This window comes from Agelaius phoeniceus, chromosome 8, assembly GCF_051311805.1.
Source record: "Agelaius phoeniceus isolate bAgePho1 chromosome 8, bAgePho1.hap1, whole genome shotgun sequence".
Taxonomy (NCBI): domain Eukaryota; kingdom Metazoa; phylum Chordata; class Aves; order Passeriformes; family Icteridae; genus Agelaius; species Agelaius phoeniceus.
The window spans coordinates 10,566,611-10,592,646 of NC_135272.1; the positions used below are offsets into that span (position 1 = coordinate 10,566,611).

General features: G+C 43.3%; 2 protein-coding genes across 9 annotated transcripts in view; both read right to left on the reverse strand.

Moving 5' to 3' along the window:
• The window catches only part of CEP350 (centrosomal protein 350), a 70,344-nt gene extending 60,687 nt beyond the window's left edge, over positions 1–9,657 (reverse strand). For 7 of the 8 annotated variants that reach the window (XM_077181979.1, XM_077181976.1, XM_077181980.1 and 4 more), the window contains exon 1: positions 9,501–9,657. The gene's annotated coding sequence lies outside the window, so the exon portion shown is untranslated. Of the gene's footprint in view, positions 1–9,319; positions 9,390–9,500 lie in introns of those variants that run through there. The other variant, XM_077181975.1, reaches the window with a different exon arrangement.
• Positions 9,658–14,118: 4,461 nt separating this feature from the next.
• On the reverse strand, positions 14,119–24,831 carry LOC129123854 (torsin-1A-interacting protein 1-like). Its single transcript, XM_054638474.2, has 6 exons — positions 24,426–24,831; positions 24,122–24,190; positions 21,126–21,227; positions 20,200–20,259; positions 17,694–17,753; positions 14,119–16,653 (listed from the first exon to the last, which is right to left on the reverse strand). The coding sequence occupies exons 1-6, from the start codon at positions 24,814–24,816 to the stop codon at positions 15,860–15,862; spliced, it is 1,476 nt and encodes a 491-aa protein (XP_054494449.2). The 5' UTR covers positions 24,817–24,831; the 3' UTR covers positions 14,119–15,859.
• Between the last annotated feature and the right edge of the window lie 1,205 nt (positions 24,832–26,036).

The window sequence follows — 26,036 nt, forward strand, 5'->3', positions numbered from 1 at the left end:
ATATAAAAAAGCAATCAAATATAAAGATCAATCTTCTGGTAAAAGCAGACCAAAATTAACACTATCTACTACTTCCTGAAACAGATTTTTGCCCATATATTTTGTGACAAGGATGTTCATCATATATGGTTTTAAGGATACTCACAGTGACAGCAGTAAAGTTTCACATTCAGTCATATATCCTGTATTTACAGCAGTAAGCTATCCCAAAAAACTGTTCTTATGCCCCAGGAAAAACTATCAATAATAAAAACACAGGTATTCAAAAGACCTTTAGTAGTGACTTTTTTTGATGAGTTCAAGTAAGTATTTGAAAGAGTAAGGAAAGAATGCTTGAAAGAGTAAGGAAAAGGCATGTAAGCTTATATATGTAGGTACAGAAACACAAGTCCAGAATAATTCAGAAGATCTAGAAAGGAAGGGTGGGTGTGTTTTTAAGTATCCAATAGTTATGGGCATTAAGCCAAGTGTAGTTAGAAAATTCTGCTTCTAGGACAGGTGCTGAAGAGCTCACTCATGCAGAACAGCACTTTGTGCCTCACATCATTCATGCTGTAAATCACAGCACTGCCCTGCCCTGGAAATCATCCAGCTGATCCCCTCCATTACTGGAGAAAAGAGCTGTTGGGCTAGAAATAGAAAAAATAAATATTAATAAAAATGAGGGAATTTTCCATAGAGAACTGCTGAAAAATACTGTATCATACCAGTATCAGTTTCTTGCCCAAAGACTCAGGTAACAAAACCCACTCAATATGTAAATTTAATTGGATAACTTCTGGACAAGTAAAAATCTATTAAAGGATTAAGTATCCATCTTCATGTAATTGCTTGGGATTTATTCTTATCATTAGAATTATTAGTATAGATAAGAAAATTTAATCAGGGACTATAATTGTTCCTTTTATTTTACATGTACAAATATATGCAGTTTATTTTAGGAAGCCATGCAAATGTAGAATTGCAACATTAAACAATCTGAAATTGCTTGTTGATAGCTTTCATCCTGACCCTCTAAACTGCCAGTCCTTGACCTGAGCTGAACAGAACTCATTCAGACAGTGAAACACTTTAGAGAACACCTGATACAGTGCACTCTATACACAGTGTGAGCCACTGAGTTACTCCCCAGGTGTGTGCTGAGGATCACCAGTGGTCAATAATTCTATCTCAACTCCTTCAAAAGTCTCTACTGCCCCTCAGGAAAAGGCCATTCAAGCTCTCCTCCAAGCTGGGAAGAAATCAGAAAGCATCCTAAGGAAGAGCTGCAGTACCAGCTCCGAGTGTAAAGTTTGAGCCCCACTGGCTTCAGAGAGCCCCTGAGATTCACTGGGCAGTTCTGCTTAGCTCAGGCTGCTGCTGACTGAAACAAAAAGCACATCAGAACCGAGCACTCTGGAGCTGTCTACAGTTTCAGGAAGGCAACACTGCAGTCATTTTCAGTCCTGATGTAATCATAACTCTGAGGGTTTGGGGTTTACGTGTCCCTCTCCCAAGCCTCTGGAAGGGTGGGAGAAATTTATAAGCTTTTCAAAACCTACATACAAATAAATTATAAACTTTGAATTCCTACATATTTCTAAAAGAACTTCTCTCTATTGCTACAGCTGACATGAATAAGCAGCACTCTATTAAAAAACCAACCCAAATACTTGTACAATGCAATACCCTGCCTCTGCATAAAGTTCAACCAGACAGAGAAGATTCTTTAACATTACCAAGAGTACAAAAAGGGATGGGGAATAAAAAAGAAATAAATCCAGACAGTTACCATGTCTGTTTATAGGACTTGCATGTAGAGTAATAGACCAGTTAAACACTAAAATATATTGAAATAAATATTGATCAGAGAATAATACTAAGCAAAAAAATTATATATTTTCCATCAATACAGAAGTTGTCTCAAAGTCCCACTAATAACTTTTAGATAAAACACATAAAAACTAAAATCATTCTGAAATGATTGCTTCAAAGAGATCTTGTTCTGCTAAACTAAATCACCATCTCTATTTAATACTGACCTTAAGCAAAGAGACTGAGCTCAAAAGATGAAATGCCAAAGAACTTCTGAGAGGACAGCACTGATGGCACAAGGTTATCTGCAGGCTGGATAAGGCTTTGGGAATCTTAAGATTGCTGGAAAAAAGGTGGAAGACTGCAGAATCAACAGCACTACTCTGATGGGTATTGGATTGCTCCCTGGGACACACAGACATCCATCCCACACAGGTCCATTCAAGGCTGGCTGGCCAAGCCCCTCCTTGGGTGAGGAAGACACAAACACCATTGTGTACTGATGTTTCAATCCCACATCAAGTGCCCATCTCATTCTTTATTCACAGGTCCAAAAAAAATAAAAGTACACAAGAGACAGCACAGCAGAACTGCTACAGATGAGGACTAAGAGGAAATACAACAGGAAACAATATACTCCAAACTGCTGGAAGAAACTGGACAGGGGGATGGATACAGGACCTGACAAGCACTCTCTTCCACAAACACTGCTCCTACAAGAAGACACTGAAGAGAACTGACAGATCAGAAAATGCATGAGAAAGCACCAAAAAGGAAGAAATGAAAACAAAGAGAAAACCACTGCCATGTAAAAAAGGAACATGAGAAACCCACACAATTAATACTAAACATACCAAGGATGGCACTGAAAGGTACAACAGACAGCAAATTAAGGGCTCAACACAGCTAAGAGCACAGCATTTTAAAAAGAGTGGGAGATATGAAAGCAGAATATGCTTACCAAAGATATATAAAAATGTGAAGAGATTAAAAACAAGACTGGAAAAAAGAGAAAGAAAATTGTGAGAGAAGCAGGAAATAAAATGGAAGAGAATGGGAAAGCTAGGAAGGTGAAAGAAATGCAATGAACTTTTAAAGAACAGGCACAGAGAGCAGCAAAAAGGAAGAAAAGAAGCTTTTGTATTGGTCCAATTGTGAAGTTTTTCAAAGATCCTTGGTAAGGTTTTTTTTCCTTAGTAGCACCAACTTGGTAAGAAAAGGAAAGAGGAAACTCAGAAGTCATGGCACTGAATCAAGGAAACAGGAGAGGAAACTGAATTGTGCAGATTCAGAGAAGGAAGACGATGTGAGCAAGAGATCACCCACTGCTGCTTTCATTAACATTTCGTGGTTATGGGGAAAAAAAACCCAAGTATGCACAGGGAACAGTGTTCCTCAAGACTTGGTTTCTTATAAAAACACAAGGGATACTAAATGAAAGGGATACCACAAAAGAAAACATGAAAGTTTGCTAAGAGTATGGAATGAAACAAGTTATTAACATTGACTTCTATGGGATATTCTCAAATGTTTTATCCACATAGTGACAGACTTTGCTACAAACTGGGTACACAGTGCACAAGGACAACATTTCATGCAGTTTAAGCAAAAATAATGCACCAGTGCCAATAAAAGAAGCAATCTTTTCCTTTCTTTATGCCTGGGTGTCTCTTTGCCTTATTCAGGCAGAAAGTCAGTGGGTTTATGTGGTAAAGCAAAGTGAACTGAGAGTCTGGTACAGGCTAAGAGAATTCTGCCTGGTGGTTTTTTTGCTGTATTAGTTTTACCTATGTCATATGTAAACACCACCCTCCATGCATGAACAAGAAGGGGTGAAAACACTGGTGAACAGTTGGATCAGTCTCAGTCCTGTACTGGCTGCTGCTCCCCAGGAGCAAAGGTGTGAAGCTGCTCCTGCCTTTGCCTCGAGGAGAACAGAGGGGCTGGGCACAACAAGAACCATTCATGCTCCTATTCCCAGTGGAGACAGCACTGGAGCCCGAGGGCACCCTGGCCAGTGCGTCCCAGTGCACCCACACCTCACACAGTGCACACTTGGCTGTGGAGGAAATGGACACAGACACAAATAATTATTTTTTCCTGTTTGTAAAAACATTTTAAGTTTCCATGTATAAATACAAAGGTGACTTTTGAATCTTGAAAGGCCCTGTGGAGCTGCTGTCTGTGCAGCTAAAACTCTGCACTGCTGGCAGTAACAGACAAAGGTGGACAGGCACAGGCAGACCCAGTTGAGCAAATTGTTTTGCTGAGCCAGTCCACTGAAAGTGATGGAAATTATATTTAAAGATGCCAGAAACACTTTCTATGTCTTCTCAAATACCACAAAATACAATTTATTATGATATGCTTGAGTCTGGAATAAAAATAACATTAACCTACTTGTTTTTCCAGAATCCAAGTCCTGACCATACTGCATTATCTCACTTAAATGAGAGTTAAAAATATCCATAATACATTGTTCTAAGACTTGTTTTGGTTATGTATATGGGCTTTAAAAATGTTTTTTGATACAAGAGTGACATAATTCTTTCTTTGGCCAGAGCATATTTTGAGCAAACTGCCTTTCAACACTATCAGATGCACACAATGTACTGACCTTCCTCAGGACTGAGGACAAATTCCAGCACAGCAAACAAATGCATGACATGTTTGTCCAAAAAGCTCCACATCTCCAGAATCTACAGCTGACACAGCAGAATGAGGCAGGTGCTCCACCCACCTTCTTCCAATGCTCATTTATACAATAAGCTTTCAAATGAAATGTAAAGGAAGTGAACACCAGCAATGTCCAAGGAGCTCATGAATGTTAGCTGCTCTGAGTGATCTAATTTTAGATAATATTCAATATTTTGTCTTGTAATACAAGCAGTATATATACCAGAAGAACTCACATTCCAAATATCATTACTTTGGAAAATAATTAAAACAAAACAAAAGCTTCATAAGTAAAATAAATTAAATAAAATTTGATCTGTCTTAAGCTAGATAACAAGAAAACTTTAAGGATACTAAGGCAGTACAAAAAAAGAGCAATCAAGATACACCACACACTTGCAGAAAGAAGAGCACTTAAAAATTTCAAAGCATGTGTCACTACCTCTAGCTTTTAACCAGGAAGATAAATGATATAAACACACATCCATCAAATGTCAAAAAAACCCTGTAGAAAATACAAATATGTTTCCTGAGTTCTATGATTAAATCATTGGCACTAGTCAGCTACTAAATCTGCATCCAAACTACAGTGAAGATTTCTCTATAAATGAAACATTTCTGGATCTGATTTTTTTCCAACTGTATGCTGAGAATGGACATTTAGCACATTCTTTTGCTATGAAAAGACATGGCAACTTGCAAAAGTGTCTCTGCTTCATCACAAGTGATGGAGAAGTGATAAAAAAATAAAACTGGCCCTAAAAAGGGACTAGTGGTTCTACTGAAATTGAATGTCTTCCTCTGCTGCATCACGTGCCAGGAGGCACTCTGAGGAAATCTATTGAAATGAATGTTGTGACAGCTAGTGTAACTTGATTCATTGTTCATGAAGAAATCAGAGCACAAAGGCACAGAGAATGCATCCATTTATTAAGGAGATGCACACAAGGCTTTGCCTATCCATTCACAAGTTCTGTATTTTCTTTGACTTCAAAGATCTTAGCATTTATGACAGAGAAGAAAATACCCCAGTTCCTAGAAGCAATAAAGTATTCCTGCATTTTCCTTCCTCAGCCTTCAAAACAGGACTTTAACTCGTCCCACCTCCAGTTACCAGAAACTGCACATTAGAAGATTTCAATTCTTGCAGCCCATAATAAATCCATTCAGCAGAATGTGCTCAAATTCTTCAAGCTCTGTCTCATCTCACAAGGAGCACTCCACTGTGAAGGAGCCTTCTTAGAACTTACAGGCAATGCCCTCAGCCAGGTACAAGGACCAGACCTGTCAATTTTGAGAAGGACAGCAACTTTCAACGCTTCAGCAGAGCCATGAGCACAGAAGCGACTTCACCTGCAGCTGTGTCAGCTGCAGGATGATTGCTATTTTCTTTCAAAGCAGAGTAAAGTGCATGAAAACTTCATGGAAAATGTTCCAAATTCCACTTTCTCACCTGTGATGCCTCTGCTCAGAATTGCATTCAGAAGGAGCATCTAAGAAGTGCCTCAATAACAACACAAGGTGTAAAACATCCCAAACACAAAAAGCTCACAACAAGCTCAACAGTGACCACCAGTTCTGTTTCTGACCTGGCATTACAAAGGCAGATACCAGGACTCTGCTAAAAGACTTTTTCTTGATCTAGCTAAATGTAGCAATAAGATATTTTCTCATTTCTAAATAACACCATCCCTTTAAAAGTTTTTCTGTTTCAGTTTGAGAACTCCACCTGGTGCATTGCCATGGATGTGACTTAGTGAGAAATTCTGCCATCAGTGGGAAGTGCTCTTAGGAAGCTAAACCAGCCAGAATTTCTGTTAGCATTCACTAAGTTTCAATTGACCTGGTATAATTGATTAGTTCATTTATTTGCTCTATTCTTTCTCCAGCATATTGACAAAGGTTTCAGGCTTAGGCATACAAGTAATTTTATTCTCAATGGAGCAGTCCATTAAAGCCTATTATATCATTAGCACAATGATACACATCTATCTTCCAAGCACTTACATCTATGGATAAATTTTACACTTCTGGTGTAATCCAGCCACTTGCCTAATATATTGACTGCACTGGGAAAGTTTTCTTTCTGCACTCAACTACCAAAGTCCTTCTGATCATTACTGTATCACTACACCTGATCTTATATTAACACTCATATTGATTTGAATAGAATGAATTAGTTTAAGTACATCGATAGCAGAGTTAAACAGTTCTGCTGTACTGATAAAAAGGTGGCTCTCTGATGTAAGTTTTCAAGGTGGAGTTGAGCAGATTTAGCAGCTCCACAGTGATGAAGGAATCCAAATATTCCTTGCTGCCTTCTCTAACAGTCACGTCACTCTGTCATAGATGCAATGCTCACCTGACTGCATCACAAGCCAGTTCAACTCACTAAACTGGCAGTAAAATAGTCATTTTTCTTTTATGGCGACTTTTCTTTCAGTTTATCAGGTTGCTGCCAGGACAAAGTGGGAGGAAAGAAGCAGCAGCAGCACATGACACCATTCATGTTGTGTAGTGCAGCTTCACCCACCTCCCAGAGATGGTAACACAGAATAGATCCAGTGCTGTGTGCACTGACACTCCTGATTTCAAACCTAACTGGAATCACAATAATAGCACTGCAGCCTTATCTGAGCACTCTGAAGTCAATGGGACTAAACCCATTAATGACTTCATCCACAAGTCTGCTTGATACAAGGAAACCTTTTTAGCAGAAAGCAGCTCTGTGTCTGCTAGAGGGGTGAAAGGAGACACAAAGTTCATCACATCCAAGTGAACAAAACCTTCAGTACAGATGTAGCAACTCCAAGATTAGATTCTTACCCATTTAAGGGATGCTTATGCTGTGGTGACAGAAATTGCCAACAAAGTTATTTCAAGACAGAAAAGACATGATCCACATTGGGACTGGTTTATCAGGACAGTGTTCAAACCTGAGCTATGCACCAAAGCTTAGTAAAACAAACCCACGCAAACAAGATGTTCATAATTTTAAAATCACTTTCTCTCAGTCCCCACCACACCCAGCCTAGGCAGCCTACAAGATGATCCATGCCAATCAGCAACACAGAATCCTACAATGGTTTGGGTTGGAAGGGACTTTAAAGATCATTTAGTTCCAACTTCTGGCCATGGACACCTTCCACTATCCCAGGTTGCTCCAAGCCCCATCCAATCCAGTCTTGAACACCTCCAGAGAAGAGGCAGCCACAGCTCTGCGAGCTCTGTGCCAGAGCCTCACCACCCTCACAGGGAAGAATTTCTTCTCAGTGCCTAAGCTAAACCCAGTCTCTCAGTTTGAAGCCATTCCCTCTTGTCCTACCTCTATAGTTCCCAACAAAGAGTCCCTCTCTGCTTTCCTGGTAGGGCCCTTCAGACACTGAACATGCTGTGAGGTCTCCATGCAATCTTTGAACAGCCCAGCATTCTCAGCCTGTCTTCACAGGAGAGGTGCTCCAATTCTCTTACCAACTTTGTGGCCTCCTCTGGACCTGCTCCAGCAGCTCCATGTTCTTTCTATGCTGGAGACACCTGAACTGTACACAGGACCCCAGGTGAGGTCCCACGAGAGAGGACCAGAGGGGCACGATCACCTCTCTCAAGATGCTGCCCCGATCTCCTTTGGATGCAGGTGATTTCCACGGTACCCTGGCCCTTGCAGAAATGTTCCATTACTCCATAAATTAAGTTGCTCTGCTTAGTGGGAGCAGGATACCTTCTGTTTAAAGTAGCGTCACTCACAGAAACCGAAGCCTTCGACAGTTTACAGTGTTCACATGGCCACACCCTCAGTTGTATCTAATTATCTCAAGCATTACCTAATGAAACTGTTGCAGCAACCAGAACTATAGCAGAGAGACAGCAAAATTTAGCCCGTCGGTGCAGACAGCCCGACAGAACACTGAGAACTGACATGCAAAGCAGTGAATCACTTACAGCTCCACACGTTTGTCCCACAGACAACTTGGTCACTGTACTTTGAGTTTTCCAATCAGGAGAACAGTTGAAGCAGCTTAAGAAGACAAACCCCCCCCTCCCTCCAGAACCGATCAGTCAAGTGTTAAATTTTCAATTTCAAGACAGTGGATTGTTCATCTACACAATGAAGCTATTTGACAGACAAACCTCTACCTGCAAACTTACACAATGTGCCAGGAGATGCTCAGCTGCTAAGCTACAGCTTATACCCAGAGACAGAAACAATCAAAAAATCAGAAAATCAAGGTTGGAAGACCCCTTTAGGATCATCAAACATCCTAAACACCTCTGAGAATGGTAACTCCACCACCTCCCTGGGCAACCTACTCCAGTGCCTGACCATCCTAACGATTCCACAAAACCTACACCGACAGCAGGCAATACACCACACAAAACTGCATCCACACGGAAAAAACCCCAAAAACCAACAAATCAACCCAGTCATACCCATCTAGAAGCCTTTATGCCTCCAAGAGGCACAGAGAATGGCAGCGATGAAGCCAGAGAGCGCTCGGGGCAGATGCTGCCGGGGATGTCAGGAGGACTTTGAGCGGGCAGACACCGAGCGATGCCGCAATGCCAGGGCAGGACGCCCTGGACAGCACAGGCACGCATTTAGCAAAGAGCACATTTAAACTTTAAAAGCGCCGTCCCGGTGCTCGGCGCGGCTCCGAGGGCAGCGGGGCCACCCCGGGCTGTGTTTCTGTTTGTCCGCGGAAAACACCCGGGATCGGTGGTTTCCCCCACAACGCGAAAAGACAACAGCGAAACGGAGCACCCCAACCCAACCCTCTCCTTTCACCCGCCACCCCCCAGTACGCCAAGCAGCGGAAAACAAATTAAAACTAGAAAAAGAAAGAGACTTAACGGGTGAAGCGGATGCCGCGGAGACGCCGGAGCCGGGCGGAGGGGCCGAGCCAAGTGACAGCCGGCAGCTCCTCAGGCCGGGCCCGCCCCGGCCCCACCTCGCCCGACGCCCCGGCGGGGCGGCACCGCCGGCCGAGCGCGGCCTGGGGCGGCGGCGCGGGCCGCTCCCGCCGCCTCCTCACCTGGTGGACGCCCGCTGCGCCGGCGGCAGGTTCGCGGCACATCCCGCGGAAGGCGGGCGGAGGGAGGGCGGCCCGAGCCCGGTGCGCGGCCCGTCAGCGGCCGCTCAGCGCCGCCATTACCGGCCCGCAACTGACACGGAGCGGCGGCGGCGGCGGCGCATCGGGAACTCTCGCGAGAACCGGCCCGCCGGCCGCCGACCTTCCCAGCATGGCGCCGGGCCGCCGGGCCCCCTCAGCGCCCGCCGCCATCTTGGGTGCGGCGCGGCCGCCCTGCCCTGCCCTCCCTCGGTCTCCGGGCTTTCACTCGGAGCTCGTCTTTTTCCCCTCACAGTTCTACAGGCTTGACCTGCCGGGTCAGTCCCCTCGCGTTTCTTAAGCGGAGCCCTGGGTGTTGGTGCAAGGCCAGGACTTGGCAATGCTAATTAAACCCAGCGCTGATGTTGGCATTCCTGAAGCGGCTCCAGCCGAAACTAGGGCACCGCTTTTTAGTCATTTGTGTTCATAGCCTTCATCTTTAGAAAAATAATTTTTTTTTTGTAAATGAAAGAGTCTCCAATTACACTCTCCCAAATTTAAATTTAAATAAACATTTGCAGAACTTCAGAGACATGACTGAGTTCCACGGGCTTCATTTCACTTTTATCACTCATTATAAACACGAATTAAGAATTTGTTAGTATACTGACTTCTAATGCATAGATTCCACCCCGAAGATGCATTAAAACCACCCACGCTTCAAAAATAGGTCTAAGATATTATCCAGCTATAGCAAATTATTTCCACTGAAGAAGGAAAGTTATTAGAATAGGAAAAAATAATTTTTTCCTACAGTTATTTTGGGAATGCTCCCTTCAGGGCCTGTCTACAACTTCCCCAGTCTGGTTTTCAGTCATTAGTGTGATGGTTTGGTGCCAAATTTCTTGGGGGAGCACGGGGGTGGAGAGTTATCAACCCCAAACACTAAAGGATCATGGTAACTACCATGATAATTTTTTTTTTTTTTAACTTCACTAGAAAGGATTAATCTATTTGTATATAGCCTCTCCTCTAGTAAATGGTCATCATTTTGCATGGAAGTTATTCCAGTATGGGAACATCATAGGAAAACACCCTAAATACTGAGAGATTACAGCTATGAAGTTTAGGCAATGCAGAATTTAATCACATTACAATTACAGGATTCTCATTTAGCCTTAATTTGGGTCTTTTACATATACAAACTAATTACAGAGTACATTTTCCTGCATAAGCATACCTCCTTTGAAAGAAGAGGTAAACTTGAGATGTCAGTGGTTAAACCTTTGGAAATTATTTTTATTTCCATCAGTCTGCAAATTGGACTGGAAATGGTCAAAGTGCTCCTTGGGCACTTTTAAAATTTATTTTTATTTTATAATTATTTTGATTTTGCCAGCTGAGGGGAAAAAAAATGCCTGAACATGGAAAGACAAGCACAGGTCTAGTGGGAAAGAGTGGCAAGCAGTGCCAAATTCCCTCCTGAGTTCTCAAAGAGCAAACTTGCTGCTCCCAAAAGCAGGAGACTGAAAGTAATAATAATATTAATAATAATAATAATGGCAATTTCAGTCAATGAAAACAATATTACTGCAATGTATGGGAGCCCTGATTGCAGACTAGGGCAAATGAAATTATTATATTCCCCATCATCACATAGTGTTTGCTTAAATTTACTGCTTAATATTGCTGGACTGGCAGCCTATTTAAATTATTCAGCACTTTCGTAATGTACTGCCTCTTTAATTATGCTTTTAAACATAGTTTCTCTTTTCTGCTTGGAAGCAGTTAGTCTAGTTTCATGCTCCTCCTTCTCATCTCCAGGCAAACTAGGCATCACATTAGGATTTTCTCAAACATGGAAATCGTTTGGTTTAAATGGAATTAAAAGGCAGTGTTTGTATTCTGGTTTTGCTCCTGTTTGCTCTCTGTACCTGCCAGTGGAACCTAACTGGTTTGAAAGTGAATCTTTGTCAAAGATTCCCTTGCAGTGAAGTGGAAAGCTCTGATGGCCAAACACCTGACAGGAGGAGAGAGAGAAAAAGACATTCTCGCGCAAAACACAGTCACCTTGTGAAATTCAGAAATAAAAAAAACAGCTTTTACCTGCACAGAGCCCCAGGTGAGAGGACAGGGATGGAAGCCTCTGCAGCTGGACGAGCTCCCTAGAGGGCAGAGCACGGCAGGGACCAGCAGCGAGTGCTGCCCTGGTGCTGGATGGAGGCACCCAGTGAGGGAAAAGCAAAGAGCCACGCTCTCATCTTTCACTCACTCGCCTATTGCAGCTTTAAGAAAGAGGTTTGGAAAGTTTTCCACTCCACACTGCTCTTGCACACCCCTCCTAAAATTAGAAAGGGGCAGCTGGCTCCTGCAGCCCAGAGCCCCCAGACTCCCTCCCCCCTTTCCCTGATTGACGTGGCTCCCAAGAGCCGTGGAGGAATTTGGGGAAGGGTGCTTCCACCTGTTGGACATGGAATGAGATTTTCCAGGCACACAATTATAAATCCAACTGTCAGGAGCTGACAATAAAACAGGACACAGCACAGCTGTGAGGACTACAGGATACCCCCCCCCTCCCTGCTCTCTACTCCGACAACTTTGCTGTCCAGCAGAAACAATGCATGAAAAATTGTTCTCTTATGAAATAAAGGCATCACTTCAGATTTCTTCCCACAGTTTTCCAACTGTACCACAGGGTCCTAACACAGAATCTGGCAAGTTGTTCATGTTTCATTACACCCCTCCAAAATCAGATTCTTTTCCTAAATATACAGCATGCTGGCCATTGCATTGCAGGTAGTGCATATAGCTGTGTCCTGTACAGCAAATAATTTTATGCCTGCCTTGACATGGAGCTCTCACCTTACCTTTTGCATTCAGTTCAAGCTGGACTTTTTGTTCAAAACAAATCTAATTTTCAAAAACAAGGATATGAAAGTCACAACTTATTTTTTAATTTCATTTGCAGAAAGAGTATGATTTTGTTGATGTGGAAAAAAAAGGGGGGGAAAAATTAATTATTTTTTCCAAACCTGCTTAGCATGCTCCACACTCAGCACAGCATGACTCAGAGCAGGGTGTGAGAGACAAGGTAACACCAGCTGGGCAGTGCTTTGTTCTGGGTCCCTTCCACAACAGCCCCTGCTGAAGATTTCCATCCCACAGGTGACAGCAGGAGAGGGGCCACACTCCCCCTTCCACCTGCAAGGGGCTCTCACCAACTGCAGTTCCATCTGCTCACAACCCAAGGAGCACTTTGACCATTTCCAGTCCAATTTGCAGAGTGCTGGAAATCTTGTCTGCAGCTTGGTGTGTAGCTGGTTCAGCCCTCCCCCAAAAGATCATGTTCTACTCCAAAGTTTTTTGCTAAAGGCCACAGAAGAAGGAAAATCCCCGTCTTGGTCTCAAGGCCAGATCTGGTGTCTTTGCTCTGTAAAACCACATTTTTTCTGTCAACAACTAATTTCCTGATCTGCTGACAGTCAGGGTCACTTCAACTTCACAAGTCAGATTTCTCTAGAAGGAGCCAAACTATTTTGCAGTTTGGAAAACATCAAATGGCTCCGTTTGCCCCAGGCAATGAAATAATTATAGAAGGAGGATAGTAATCAGCTGCCTGTGAGGAACACAGACAGACATTACTCTTCACCTCTGGCTGAGTAGGAGTTGCTTAATGAGATCTGCATTAAGTACCTGTGGATATTTAATGAGAGCCTTTTAAGGACAAAGCCACAACCAGCTACAAAAGGACTTGCTGCTTCAGGAGCAGGGAGAGTCTTCTAATCCTGAGCCTTTTCCCCTTCTATGGGAGGGCCATATCATCTTGTTTGTAATTTTTTTCAGACTAAGCAGCACAACATATTTAGAAGTACAGCTCTGTAGGCTTTCCCCACAGTTCACAACAACAACAACAAAAAGATTTTCCTTTGGCTAGAACAACATTAAATCATCAGTTTCCAGACACCTTCCTATTTTCTCTTGAACCACGAATATACAGCTCTTTAATACCTACAAGAAAGAGGAGTTTTAGAAACAGAAAATGACCTGTATTAAGTATGTTTTAATTATATTTGTGTGCAATCTCCTGTCTTTGTATTGCAACTTTGTCTTCTTTTTTGTGGTGGCCAGTTCTGATAAATTTTTTAAAGTTACTTTTCAGTAAGACTGTCCCTCCTATCAGTTCACAGTGCACTGCTTTGTACACCAAAAGTACAGAACATGCAGCTAGGAGTGGAACAAGGATGAAGTCATTCCTTTTGTCAGCTACTGACTCTTGTCTTGGGCTAATGAAACAAGTGAGCCATATCTTAGCATTAGTTCCAGCTGAAATCAGAACTGGGGAATTAGTACAAGAACACCAAGTAAAAGACAATTCACAGCCATTTCCTGACATGTTCCCTGTCAGACCAAAGCCCTGATATTATGAAACACATGCATCTGCATCCCTATATCTACCACTCCACTCAAGGTTCTTAAAAGTTCTGAATTTTGCAAAAAGTTGTATTTTAGGCATCTGTAGTTGGTCAAAGGTGAATGAGCAATTTAAACACGGGGGAAAAAAAGTCTGAGCACTTAAAATTCAGTGGGCAAGTCTTAAAACAGCTTTATAAAACAAACAAGTATGTTTATTTTGAATCATTACTAAAATAGTTTACATAATATACAAATATGCTATGAGGACAAATTTGAAAATAAGTCACAGTTTTTTTTTTTTTATAAAAAGCATTTGTCCAGTGAAATGTTCAAAATGTAAATGCCATCTTTTCTTTCCTGAGCTATTAAACATCCTGAACAACAGCACTTCCATGTCTTCTTACTGTTTTTATTTCTACCCATTAAAATAGGAAGCATTATCCATTGCTGGCTCTCAATAGTTAGAACCAATCCACCTCTGGTTAAAGTGACCACAGCTCTGTGTCTCCCAAACGCTGCTCTTTTATTTGCTTCAGGTGATTTTGGTCAATTTCTCTTAACACCCCCAACCTTGCCTAGCAGAAAGAAGCCAGAAGCTCCAGCTCCTCAACAGGTTTTCCTGGTTGAAAATGTTTTTGTTTTTTTTTTTTTTTTGCAACAGGAGAGTTCAAAGGGCTTGTGAATGAAGGATGGGCCAAGTCTCTCAGCTGCTACAAGAAAACATCCTATTAATTTGAGAGCATCTTCACACATTCCTTCATACTCAATAAAACCAAATGGACATGGACCACTAGCTCAGAGCATGAAGTAACAGCAAAGAAATGGAAGTGCTGCTATTCTCCTTATTTTTTTACCCAAAGTATTTAACAACAGAAACAGGTTCTTGTGAGAAACTCTTGACATGAGAGACTAAAAAACATTTTAAAAGCATGCTCTGCAAATCTGTTCTTTGCTAGAAATTTATACAGCAAGCAGCCAGCTATACACAGATAATAGAAGTTATTTTTTAGGATATCAAGTACCACAAATAAATAGATTCTCTCAATGCAAAAATAATGATCTTAGTAAAAGGAGAAATAAACTATGTCTTCCTAAAGTTTTGTTTGGAAAGGAGATAGTATGTACACGGGGATGACATTTTATCATTTCCATCCAAATTTTACAACTTGCAAAACTTTGAAAAAGAGTAGAGAACTCCTACAAGCAGCCAGGCAAAGAGGTACTGAGGAATTATTTAACTGCCATTACTACTGAATTTAAGCAACCTTTGTCCCTCATCTTTTCTCTTTCCCCAGAACTCTTTGGGGCAGGCTCATTTAAGGAAGAAATGCTTGCTGAAAGGTTCTCTACAGGTCACAGATCTTTCAAGCAGTTTTGCTACTTCTGCAAGTGGCCAGAGATAGCTGACACCTATGTTGTGATCCAATGGATCAGGAAGAAGCTTGTGCTTAGACTCACATCACTTAATCATCATTTTCAGTTTATTTCTTATGTTAGAAGTAAGCAATGGTGGGAGATGAAGGTGATAGCTTTACATTGTTACCTGGTCAAATGTGATACCAGCTTTATGCACCACCAGAGGAAGATCCTCACAGCAAAGCCAAGAGTGCTTCAACACAGGTTCAGAGGCAGATGGGTGACTCTGAACTGAGGCACAGCAATGTTCAGCTCCAGGATACCAAGGCTGAATGCATCACTGAGTGCAATTTACCAACAACCAACAAGTTCCTTGCTTACACTCTGTAGTTTACTTAGAGAAGTCCCAGTTACTTTGGCAGAAACAACTCTGCCACTTGGTGGAAAGGCTCTGCACAGAAAGAACTGGTTTGCTGCTGCCTGAGCTCAGCAGCCACACTAAGAGTTCTTCCCTGTTCTGCCTTGCAACACACGTTTTGTGTCTTCCTCCTTTCCCAAGTGCCCTCCAGCAACTTTTACGTGCACCCCTCCAGAGGGAGGCCCTTTTCAGGCCAAACAGGCAACACAAGATGAGATATCCGGCTCCACAGTCCACTCAGCTTATCTGTGTCCATGCCATTGTAAGAACTAGGAACATCTGAACTGGTGAACTTTGCCCAGAGGAAATCCCGGACTTTCTCCTCCACTTCTTGAAAGGTGAGGCTCTTTCTGAGCGACTGCTCGTCCAGCAGAACTGTCAGCACAAGGGCCACGTCCTTAAACGCTGCGTTCTCATGGTCACAGTACTTGTAAAAGATAAGGGTGGAGCCTGCAGGCAGTGACTCAAATCGATGCACCACTGCCACCTTCTTGCCTTCACTGAACCCAGAGCTGAGCTCTGTGTCCACCTCCAGCTTGACAATGTCACTGTCCAGCACGGCCTTGTCCGCCCCGTCGATGCTGATTGTGGTGGCGTTCTGGGATGAGGCAAAAGCATTGGCAATCTCATTGCTCAGGCACCTCAGGGCCTTCTCAGCTTCCTGGCCAGCTGTGAGCAGCAGGATAGCAGGCTCCAGATGCACATGGGAAGAGTTCAGACGTTTCTCAAGGGACACACGGGCTTTTCTCCACAGTCTGGGGTCCTGGCTTTGGTAAGTATTTTTTAGTTTCTCCATCCGGGCCCGAAACTCTTGCAGAATTTCAGCATCTCTCCTTGAGGAGGTTCCACCTTGAATTCCACTCCACAGGACATAAAGCAGTGGGACACAAATTAACAGAACCAGTAAAAAAGTCCACATCTTGTGAAATCCATTCTGTGATTGACTGTCTTCTATAGAGAGATGGAGCAAACAAGAAGAAAACAATGTTTTAAAAGGCATCAGAAGTCAACAAGTGAAAGGAAAAACAGTGAAATCACCCCATTCTCAATACAGGTACAGTAGTTGAAGAGCACAGAAAAGATGGTTTAGTTAAAAAAAACCAAACCACAAAACAGAGAACACAGTTTTGAACTCAAGCCACTTTGTGAAGTGACAACATTAAAAAAAAAGAACATTTTTACATATTCCCACATTGACTGAGACTAAATTAGTCCTTCTTCTGAAAAAGGAGCTCTTAAAGTTCATCAATATTCCATTCACTTTAATAAAATCCAAACTAAGAGCTTAAAATGGTTCTGAAAAAGGTCAAAGCTTCTCCTACATTTACAGCCTGCAGAAAAGATGCTACAGAAGCCTGGCTGCACCAGAATGGTTTCTGTGTTATTTTTCTTTCCTATTCCCTTAGGATAAAAATAGTTCCTGCAGCAATTTTTGCATCTCAAACACTGGTGGTCAACACTATCAGAGAACATTGTGGCCTTTGGATCAGTGAGCTTCACAAAGTACACACAGCAAACAACGTACATCAAATATCAGAAATTTTGATTTGGTTTCATATTTGAACAGTTAAATTAACACTTGTTTCATGCATTGCAAGCAAAAGGATTCTGTTCCCAGTGAAATGAGTGACAAAACACACCAATCTTCCTGGAAACAGGAAGAACTGCATTCCTCTTGTTCCCCTTTTACACCCCAACTTTTATCAGGACAGCAACACAGCAATGGTTAAATAACACCACCACTAGCCCTGCCTCAGTCTTAATCTTGTACACATTACAGATGAAAGACCTCAAATTCAGGTGCAAATGTTGTCCATTATACAACACCCTTCCTTCCTTCATGCTGATGACACGTCCCAGCAAGGAAATCATCTGTTCTAGCAAGGACCTTCAGCTTAACACCAACTCCCAGGAACTGAAATACTTGGAAAGGTATAAAAATGGTTAAATGTTACCCAAGGATGAAACAGAAGTGAAAGCAGAAGTCTTACTTTTGGCCAAAGGCTGTGACTGCTTCTCTGTACTGGACTGATACCGAGATTTACTTCTGCCTGTTAAGAGATTAAAAAGGAATGTGAGAAGAACACTAAGACAACAATTATGACCAGTCTTCCAGCAGGGAGTTGAAATCACCAAACTGCATTATTTTCAACAAAAACTTTTACATGCAAAATTCCACAAAGCTTACAGGAAGGGTAACAAAGCACCCTATTGAACCAAAGCCAGTCCTGCTAAGCTGGAGCAAAGGTGAGGCTGTCACCTCATCCCCAGGTGGGGCAGGGTCAAGTTCAGGGTTTTCAGTTCCTTTCCAGATCATTCTCCCCCTTGTGCTCAACAGAATCATCTTGAACAAGAAAAATGACACCTTCACCACTGTCACCAGCCTGAGAAGTCTCACTCAACTGTCAGAGCAAATCTCAATCTCTGCCCTCTGCCAAATGCCAGCCCCCAAGGCATCCTCATGACCTTGCCTAGAAAGCACAAGTCCCCAGCCTACCACAAATCACCCCCAAAGATTTCCAACTCTTGAAGAATTATGCAAATAAAACTCCATTTCAAGTACAAGGTGATAAAATGGAAGAGATTTAACAAGCTGTTATTTTCTGCACAAGGATCCCATGTCCCAGTTAAGTTTCCTGATTTTGCTCAAGAATTTGAGAGGCGTAAAACTGGAAACTTAATTAATGGACACACTAGATAAACAACATAATGCAAGACCTAAACAGGAAAAACAAAGCAATCTGTTAAATATCTTCTTTTCCCTCTCCATGTAGATTGGGTTGGAGGCCTGCTTCATCAGCAGTGAGTTTCTTGGGATGAATTATGCTTTTAAAGCAAAGTGCAAGCTTTCAACTTCAAAATATACTTTTGGTCTATTTAAATGGGCTCAGACAGCAAAGTACAAGAGGCATTATCCATAAAGTGTTATGAACAACTTTCCCAAGAGAGCAGTATGAATATATACTGTGCAATTTTTGGTCAGCATGTTTTCTACGTTTAGCCAGTTAATTAAAAAGACAGGAGAATTTATGGCTCCTTGTTGAACAGCAACTGGTTCAAAGCTGAAGGCTCTTTAATATATAACCAAATCAGGACACTGTCAATGGCACTATTGAGAATAAATTGAACAAACATACCCTGCAGTAGTTATTTAAAGACACTGAAATAAACTCCATAACCTTGTTTCTGTATGAATGCAATTGCAGAAGGTGCTAAAAGCAGCTCTGGTTTAAGCTGGGGCTTAACTGGCTTAATGAACTGCCCTATTCTGTAATTTCAACCCCCTGCCCCAAAAGGGCACAGCCATGGAGCTTGTCCTGGCTAAGCTTATCTCAATCTTCTAAGAGTTAACAGCTCAAAATCACCTCAATTCTGTAATGCATCACAGTGCAGCTCTGTTTGCACAGAGCAGGTTTCATATTTAGACAACAGCTGTAACTCATGCACTAAAGGAAAAAATAATTCAATGAACAGTCTAAAACCAAACCCTACTCTGCCTAAGAATTGTGCATTATTTACAACACAATTTGCACGAAGGCCCAGTAAATTTTGTCTTGCTTAATTCAAAAAGTCTAACTTCTGCAAACACCTTAAAGATTTCAGAGTTTTAAGTGATCGTGCAAAGTTCTTCACCCTACACACAACTAAACACTCCTGCAGCACCTGGAGTGGCACAAAAAAGTGGAACTACCAGACAAGATAGAACTCTCTGCATCAATTCATTTCTCAAAGGCATTTCACAGATGTGCAGCTACCACAAGATGAACTTCTCTTCCTGATAGCACCATGGTTTTAAAAAAAACAAAACAAACAACAAAACCAAAAAGAAACAAAACCCCAAGCAACTCCTGCAGGTTGTTCAGACTGAAATCTGATTTACAGAACTTTGTTTATCTGTATCTAAACCTGTTGAGGATAGAAACAAGGATCAAGATTTTTCTAAGAATTCAGAACATTTTCTTTCAAGTACTCTTCCAACAGGAGGGGAAAAAAAAAAAAGGCAAACCCAAAAAATCCCCCAAAAGTCTGAAACACTGGGAGCGATTAGATGAGCAGTGATTAGAGAACAACTGATTCAATCACAGCACAGCAAGCCATCACTTCTGAGGGAAAGGATAAAAGGGAAAGTTTGTGTACAATAACATTCACTGCCACCAAAAGGTGAGGGTTTTGTTCCCCATCTCAGCTTACCCCACAATGCCTCTACTCCATGCTCTGCACTTACTGTCCCATGAGTCAACTCCGAAAAGAAAAATTGAAAGAGAAAGTGGAGCATTTTCTGTGGTCAGCAAGCTGAATAACCTCAGAGAGGCTCTGACTGGAATATGCTGCCTTCTCCAGTTTCTGTTTGAATCTGCCTCCTGAGTGCATGGCCATCTTCCCAGGCAGTGTCCCAGGGCACAAGAAAAACCAGAACCAGAGGAAAGGAAAATAACTCTGAACTCTGTCCTTTTCATCTAATGACAGGGAGAGACCAGGTTCTCCTGTTTTACTTACTCTGTGGTGCAGAAGTTGAGTAGCACTCCTGATTTCTCTCAAGGAAGTCAGCCTTTATTTCTGAAAGCAAAGCACAAATGGAAGAACTCAGTCACCACATCAGAGATCAGAATAGGACAGACCAGCCACACATGCTTCTGGCTCTTTCTATGAAATCCTCAAGGCTTATCAGGGCAGGAGGATATGCTGTGCTGCCAAACCAAGCCTGCAGCATAGGCACAGCCTCTTGGACCTCCCTGAGCTGGAGAAAGTTACTTTTATCTATTAGAAAGGGCTTAATTTGGTCCTTCACCCCAAGGCTTTTGCCAACATGACAAATCATTCTTCTTACGGCTTCTTTTAAAAAGACACGTAACCTCCTTCTGTGGCTAAAAATAATCCCATTTTTTTCTCACTGTATCTCCCCATTGCTTTTGCAATACACATGGAGAAAAATCTCTGAGCAATGAGCAGAGTGCTCCCTTCACCTTGAAATTACTTGGTGTAGTCACTCCCCCTGCTGAAGTCAAAGATAATTCACCTCTTTAGAAAATGAAAATGAAAATGAAGAGTTTTAGTTTTCCTTGCCTGAGGCCATTAAAGATCCACTCTCATAAAGCCTTTTTTGAAGCAAGGAAAAAACTCCTTTCAGTTTTGCTTTTCAAAAACCACACAGTTGGATATTTATCAAAGCTGAAATCTGCCTTTTCTTGAACTTTAAGGTTTTCCACCCAAGCAGATCATCATCCTATTATAACCAGTTTTACTTTGGCTCAGGCAGGAGTACACACTGAAACTTTTTTTTTTTTAAAAGAAACCCTTTTTCATCCATTCAGATTTCAACTCAAAAACTCCCCCTTTTCTAAAAAAACTGAATGATTGTCATTTTAATACATTTAAGCAATCATTTGTTACACCATGGAAGAAGTACTAATAAAAGCTGTTACCTTTTAATGGTGCAGAAATGGTTGGTTTCTCAGTTCTGTTACTATCACGAGCCTTTGCATTTTCCTTTACTGTATTCTCTTCAAAGTAAACTGTAGTACCACCTGTCAGGAGCAAAAAAAGAATAAAAAGAGGATTGGCAAGATCATAAATCTGAAGGACCAAGTTGTAGTTTTGGAACATCCATGACCTAAATCACTGATTTTCAAAGTTGTGAACTCCCAAAAGTTACTCTCTCAAAAGGCAACAAAAAGCAACTAAGACTTGAAATGCTTATAATTTAAGTAATAAATAAGTAAATTTGAGTTCACTAGAAATACAGCTATCTACACCACCACACACTTCTTAAAAAAAAAAAATTTAGGAGTTCTTGGCTTAAAAACATGAATATTAGGAGCCAAGAAATTTCTTACACTAAGGGGATTCAGTGTAAGCACCATGGTAATATAGAGAGTTTTCCCCACAGCTTTGGGAGCTCAACTTACAAACAATAATTGTGCTGTCTTTCTTATGCAGCATTGGCATAAGAAAGGGGGAGAGAGAGGGAAGAGGGGAAAAGAGACAGAAGCAAATACAGAAAATAAGTTCCCTTTTAATGGAGTCCAAGCCATCCTTTAGTTAGGTCTCATTCTCTCCTAATCCATAACAGCAACCTAATTTCACCCCTCAGGTAGGTGGGAAGAATATAAATCAACATTTTTCAGCTCTTGGCCAAATTACAGAGCCATTCAGCTGTGAAACCCAGCCTAGTTGATATGTCACTAACTAGAAAGAGTAAACCCTGTAGGATATCAGAGGTCACAGAGCAAAGGTCAGGGCTGGGCAACCAAATGCAAGAAAGGATAAAATGCAACCCCAGAACCAAGGGGCTGACAAGAAAAAGCTCAGGTATAGAATAAAAAGCTGTAGAACAGTTGGGGAACAGAGATTGTGGCACAGCATCAGCAAAGGGAAGAATACAACTTGTTATTTTTTTCTGACATTCACTCTGGGCCCTTTTACTCTTTAAACAGCCCAGGTTCCTGCTGGGGTTCAGTGTGTTTCTGTAGTTCTTTTACCACATGCCAAGGGCAGTGCACAGCTTGCCACCTAGTGTTTAGTAATTTTACTTCAACTAAGGAAACAGCCTTTTTCTAATGTGCTCTGGCAGTTTCACACACCAGTGTATGTCAAACATACTAAGGAGAAAAATAAAACCACCAGACCCATCCAAACCACAAAAAATGGGAAAAAGCTGTAAGTTTTAAACTATGGTAAGTCACAAGTGCAACAGTTAAGTATTTGCACACACTTAAGGGGGCCCATGTTTTAAACCCATCTTAAAAAGCTGTTGAGTGACTGATCTCCCACAAAGCTCCTCACTAAATTATTTTCAGGAATGCCAAACTACATATCCATAATATTTCACTATGTACCCAGATTTTACAAGGAAAATCTCCCTAGTAATTGTGACCAGAAGACAAAAATATCTATGAATCTAAAGAGGGCTACTCAGGCAGTCCCTGCTCTTAATTGCTCTCCCCTTCCTGGTATCAATCACTATTTTTTGTGTTACAGAGACTTCTCAGAAGTTGTAGAAAAGAAAGGTCAATGTAAGACAACTTCCATGGAGATTGCTAGCATGTATCTTCAGCTCACTGATCTAGAAGCTGCCCTGATTCAAGGCAGGAGGTTTTAGGCTCTTAAAACTCTGCAAGCTCTTCTTAAAGCTCTTAAAGCTTTCCAGCTCCCCAGGCAAGATGCCTAACCTGTATTTAAAACCTCTTAGTAGGAGCCAGGAACCAGTTTCTCAAGGTGTGCTTTTGTTTCCATTCTCTTCTCAGGGAAGCAGGACAATAATGCTCCCCCAAGAACCCAGCCTGCTTATTCCCCTGCCTCACAGATCATCCCATAAACTCTGCAGGAAAAGCAAAATACTGCACATCTACAGATGGGGGGGGAAAACTAATCCTCTGCTTCTATATAAACAATTAGAGTCTGTTATCATACTTTTACACCTGTTGTGCCTATAATCCACTACAGCTGCTAAGAGCTGGGGAGGCTGAGAGGGAGAGGAGACTCATTTTTAGAGCCATCTAATTAAAAACCCAACCTTCAGCTGCACCTCCTGGAACAGCACAGCCGCATTTAAAACACTGAGCCTATTATACCCTGTTAGCCACCATGTGGGAGCAAAAGCTTTTTTCATAGACAAACCTCTGTACTTGCCTAAAGAAATACTCATAACCTTCTTCAAAACAAGATTTTTTTTTTCCCATGCCTCCTGGAAATTCTGCTTCTGGAGCAGAATACAGGCAGACAATTCTTGGTGACAAAAACACAGATGGGAATGGAGAACAGTCTCAGCTAGCCCAATGCATCCCTGAGCACTGCCACACTCCAAAACAGAGAAAAGAGGAAGGAAATACAATTTAATCATAGCTTCCTGGTGGAATGATGGGCTAAAGCCACATGGCTATGTTACACTGAGTTAGCATGTTTCTATAGCTTGGAGAAAGACACAAGTTTCATCAATAAAGCCACAAGTGGCTGCCACACAGTGCTAACACATCAGCTTCCCCAGTCCAGTGACCAGGAGCAGGTCCCAGAGCATCCTTATGTTTCAAAGGAAGGAAAACCCCAGTTTTGCATTTCCTCATAAACAATACTGCTCCCAATAAGGAGCACAGCCACTGAGGGATCGATTCTGCAGCTCAGCACACCTTATTTAAATCCTGCCTTTCAAAACCAAGCAGTGTCAGTAAAATTTGGATGCTGTGGTAAAAGTACTGTTCCAAGTGATGCCCTAGGAAAAAAACAGCCACCTGAGGGTTTCGGCGTGCCCTGCTGCAAAGGATCGCTTCTCCTCCCATCCCTCGTCTGTGGGGTAAGAGTCACAGCGAGATTTCATCACCTGTGTGCCACGGTAACGCCTACCGAGGAGCTAGAGCCCAATAATTCACATTTCCCTGAGCGTGGGCCATCCCAGCCCCTCCGGAGCTCTGGGATCGGAGCCTACCTGGCGATCTGTACGCTTTTATAGGGGGCCGTGTCAGGGAGTCTGGGGTCCCGAAGTGATGCTCGTCCCCTGAAACGAGACATGGGTGAGGGGCACAGCCGGACACTCAGCTCAAGCCCACGGGCCTGAGAGCCTTCCAGAAGCACCAGGCTCACCAGGACGTTTCCAGCGGCGCGGTCCCGTCCCAGCACCCCCGGGGGGAAAACCACACGGCGCCCTCCCGCCCGCCCCGCTTCGCGCCGCCCCACCGCGCCCTCAACCACCTGATCCACCGCGGGCCGCTGCGCCCGCCCGCGCCGCTCACCCTGCGGGGCCGCGCTGTCCATCTCGTCCCCGAGCTCCTCCGGCCGCGCCGCCGCCAGCCGGGGGCTCTTCCGCCGCCGCTTCAGCCCGGGGCCGTCCGGCGGAGCCATCCCGGGGCCGTCCGGCGGAGCCGCCTCCTCGTCGCCGCTGCCCACCATGCCGCCCGCCGCCGCGCCGCGCCGCCTACCCCGGCCCCGGCCCCGTCCCCTGCCCCGTCCTCTTCCCCGTCCGCCCACCGCCGCCTGCTCGGGCCTGCAGCTGCCGCCTTCCCGCGGCGGCGGGGGCGGCTCCGCGGGCCTCACTTCCCGCGGGGCGGGACCCGCGCCCGCCGCTTCCGCCCGCGCGCGGAGCGGCCGCCGCGGCGTCACGTGGTAGCGCGGCCGGTCCGCCATGGCCCCGGCACCGCCCGCGGGACACGGATCGGGATCGGGATCCGGGATCAGGCTCGGGCTCGGGCCCGGGCCCGGCGGGAGCGGCCCCTGCAACGCCCGCCCGGCGGCCCCGCGGCTGCTGCCCCCCAGTGAAAAAAATGCGTGACGGGCACGGCCCCTGAGGGCAGCCCGGGCCCGGCGCCTCCGCTCCCCACCGCGTTATATTTTCTATGTGCGAACCGATCGCAACAAGGCCGGTTTTGCATTTCTCGGAGGCAGAAAAGCCTGTAAAATAAGCACAAATAGCAGCTGAGTAGCAGAGAAGGGAAACTTGGAGGTACTTCGGGGGACATGAGATCCTCTGGCACTGATAACGTTGCACTAGTCTGTTCCTTAGAGTGGGAATCGTTTTGGTGAATCAGATCTGGAATATCTCACTAGGCATTTCACTTTTCTTACCCGTTTGTTCTGATTAATTACTGGTAAACTGGGCTTTTTAAATGTGTTTGATTGCATTCTTGATAAAACTTTTTTACCCAGGCATGTGGGAGAGTTTCTATGGCTGGAAGTTTTCAAGATGCAATTTTTTGGGACTACAAGGTCTCCTCTAGACTCCCTCCTTAGCAGCTCAAGACCAGCTTGGAAATTAGTTGCTAAGTAAATAGAGACCCTTTTACAAATTCACAGAATCACAGAATTGTTCTGGTTGGAAGGAACCTCTGGAGATCATCCAGTCCAACCCCCCAGGCAAGGCAGAGTCACCTGGAGCAGGTGACAGGAACACATCCAGGCGGGTTTGGAATGTCTCCAGAGAGGGAGTCCTCATGCCCTCCTTGGGCAGCCTTTCCCAGTGCTCTGCCACCCTCAGTGTAAAGAAATTCTTCCTCACGTTGAGGTGGAACTTCTTGTGGTTTAGTTTATGGCCACTGCTCCTTGTCCTGTCCCTGAGGAGAGTCTGGCACTTTATGCAATCCAGCAGGAAGGCTGGGTGAGGGAAGTGCCATTCAGCCTGCACTCCCATGCCTGTCTTCTCTGTACAAAGATTTCAAAACAAAAAATACCCTAAATTCTTTACTAACACACTATAAATGTTGCAGTTTCACCCAAAAGCAAGTGAATATTTGTGAGATAATTTGTGAGATACCTCCCATTGTACCATCGGTAAATATTGTCATTCTTTTCAGTCCTAAAAGCAGAACACACACATTGAGCATTGTTTTCTAAAGCAAAAATGAAAGAGG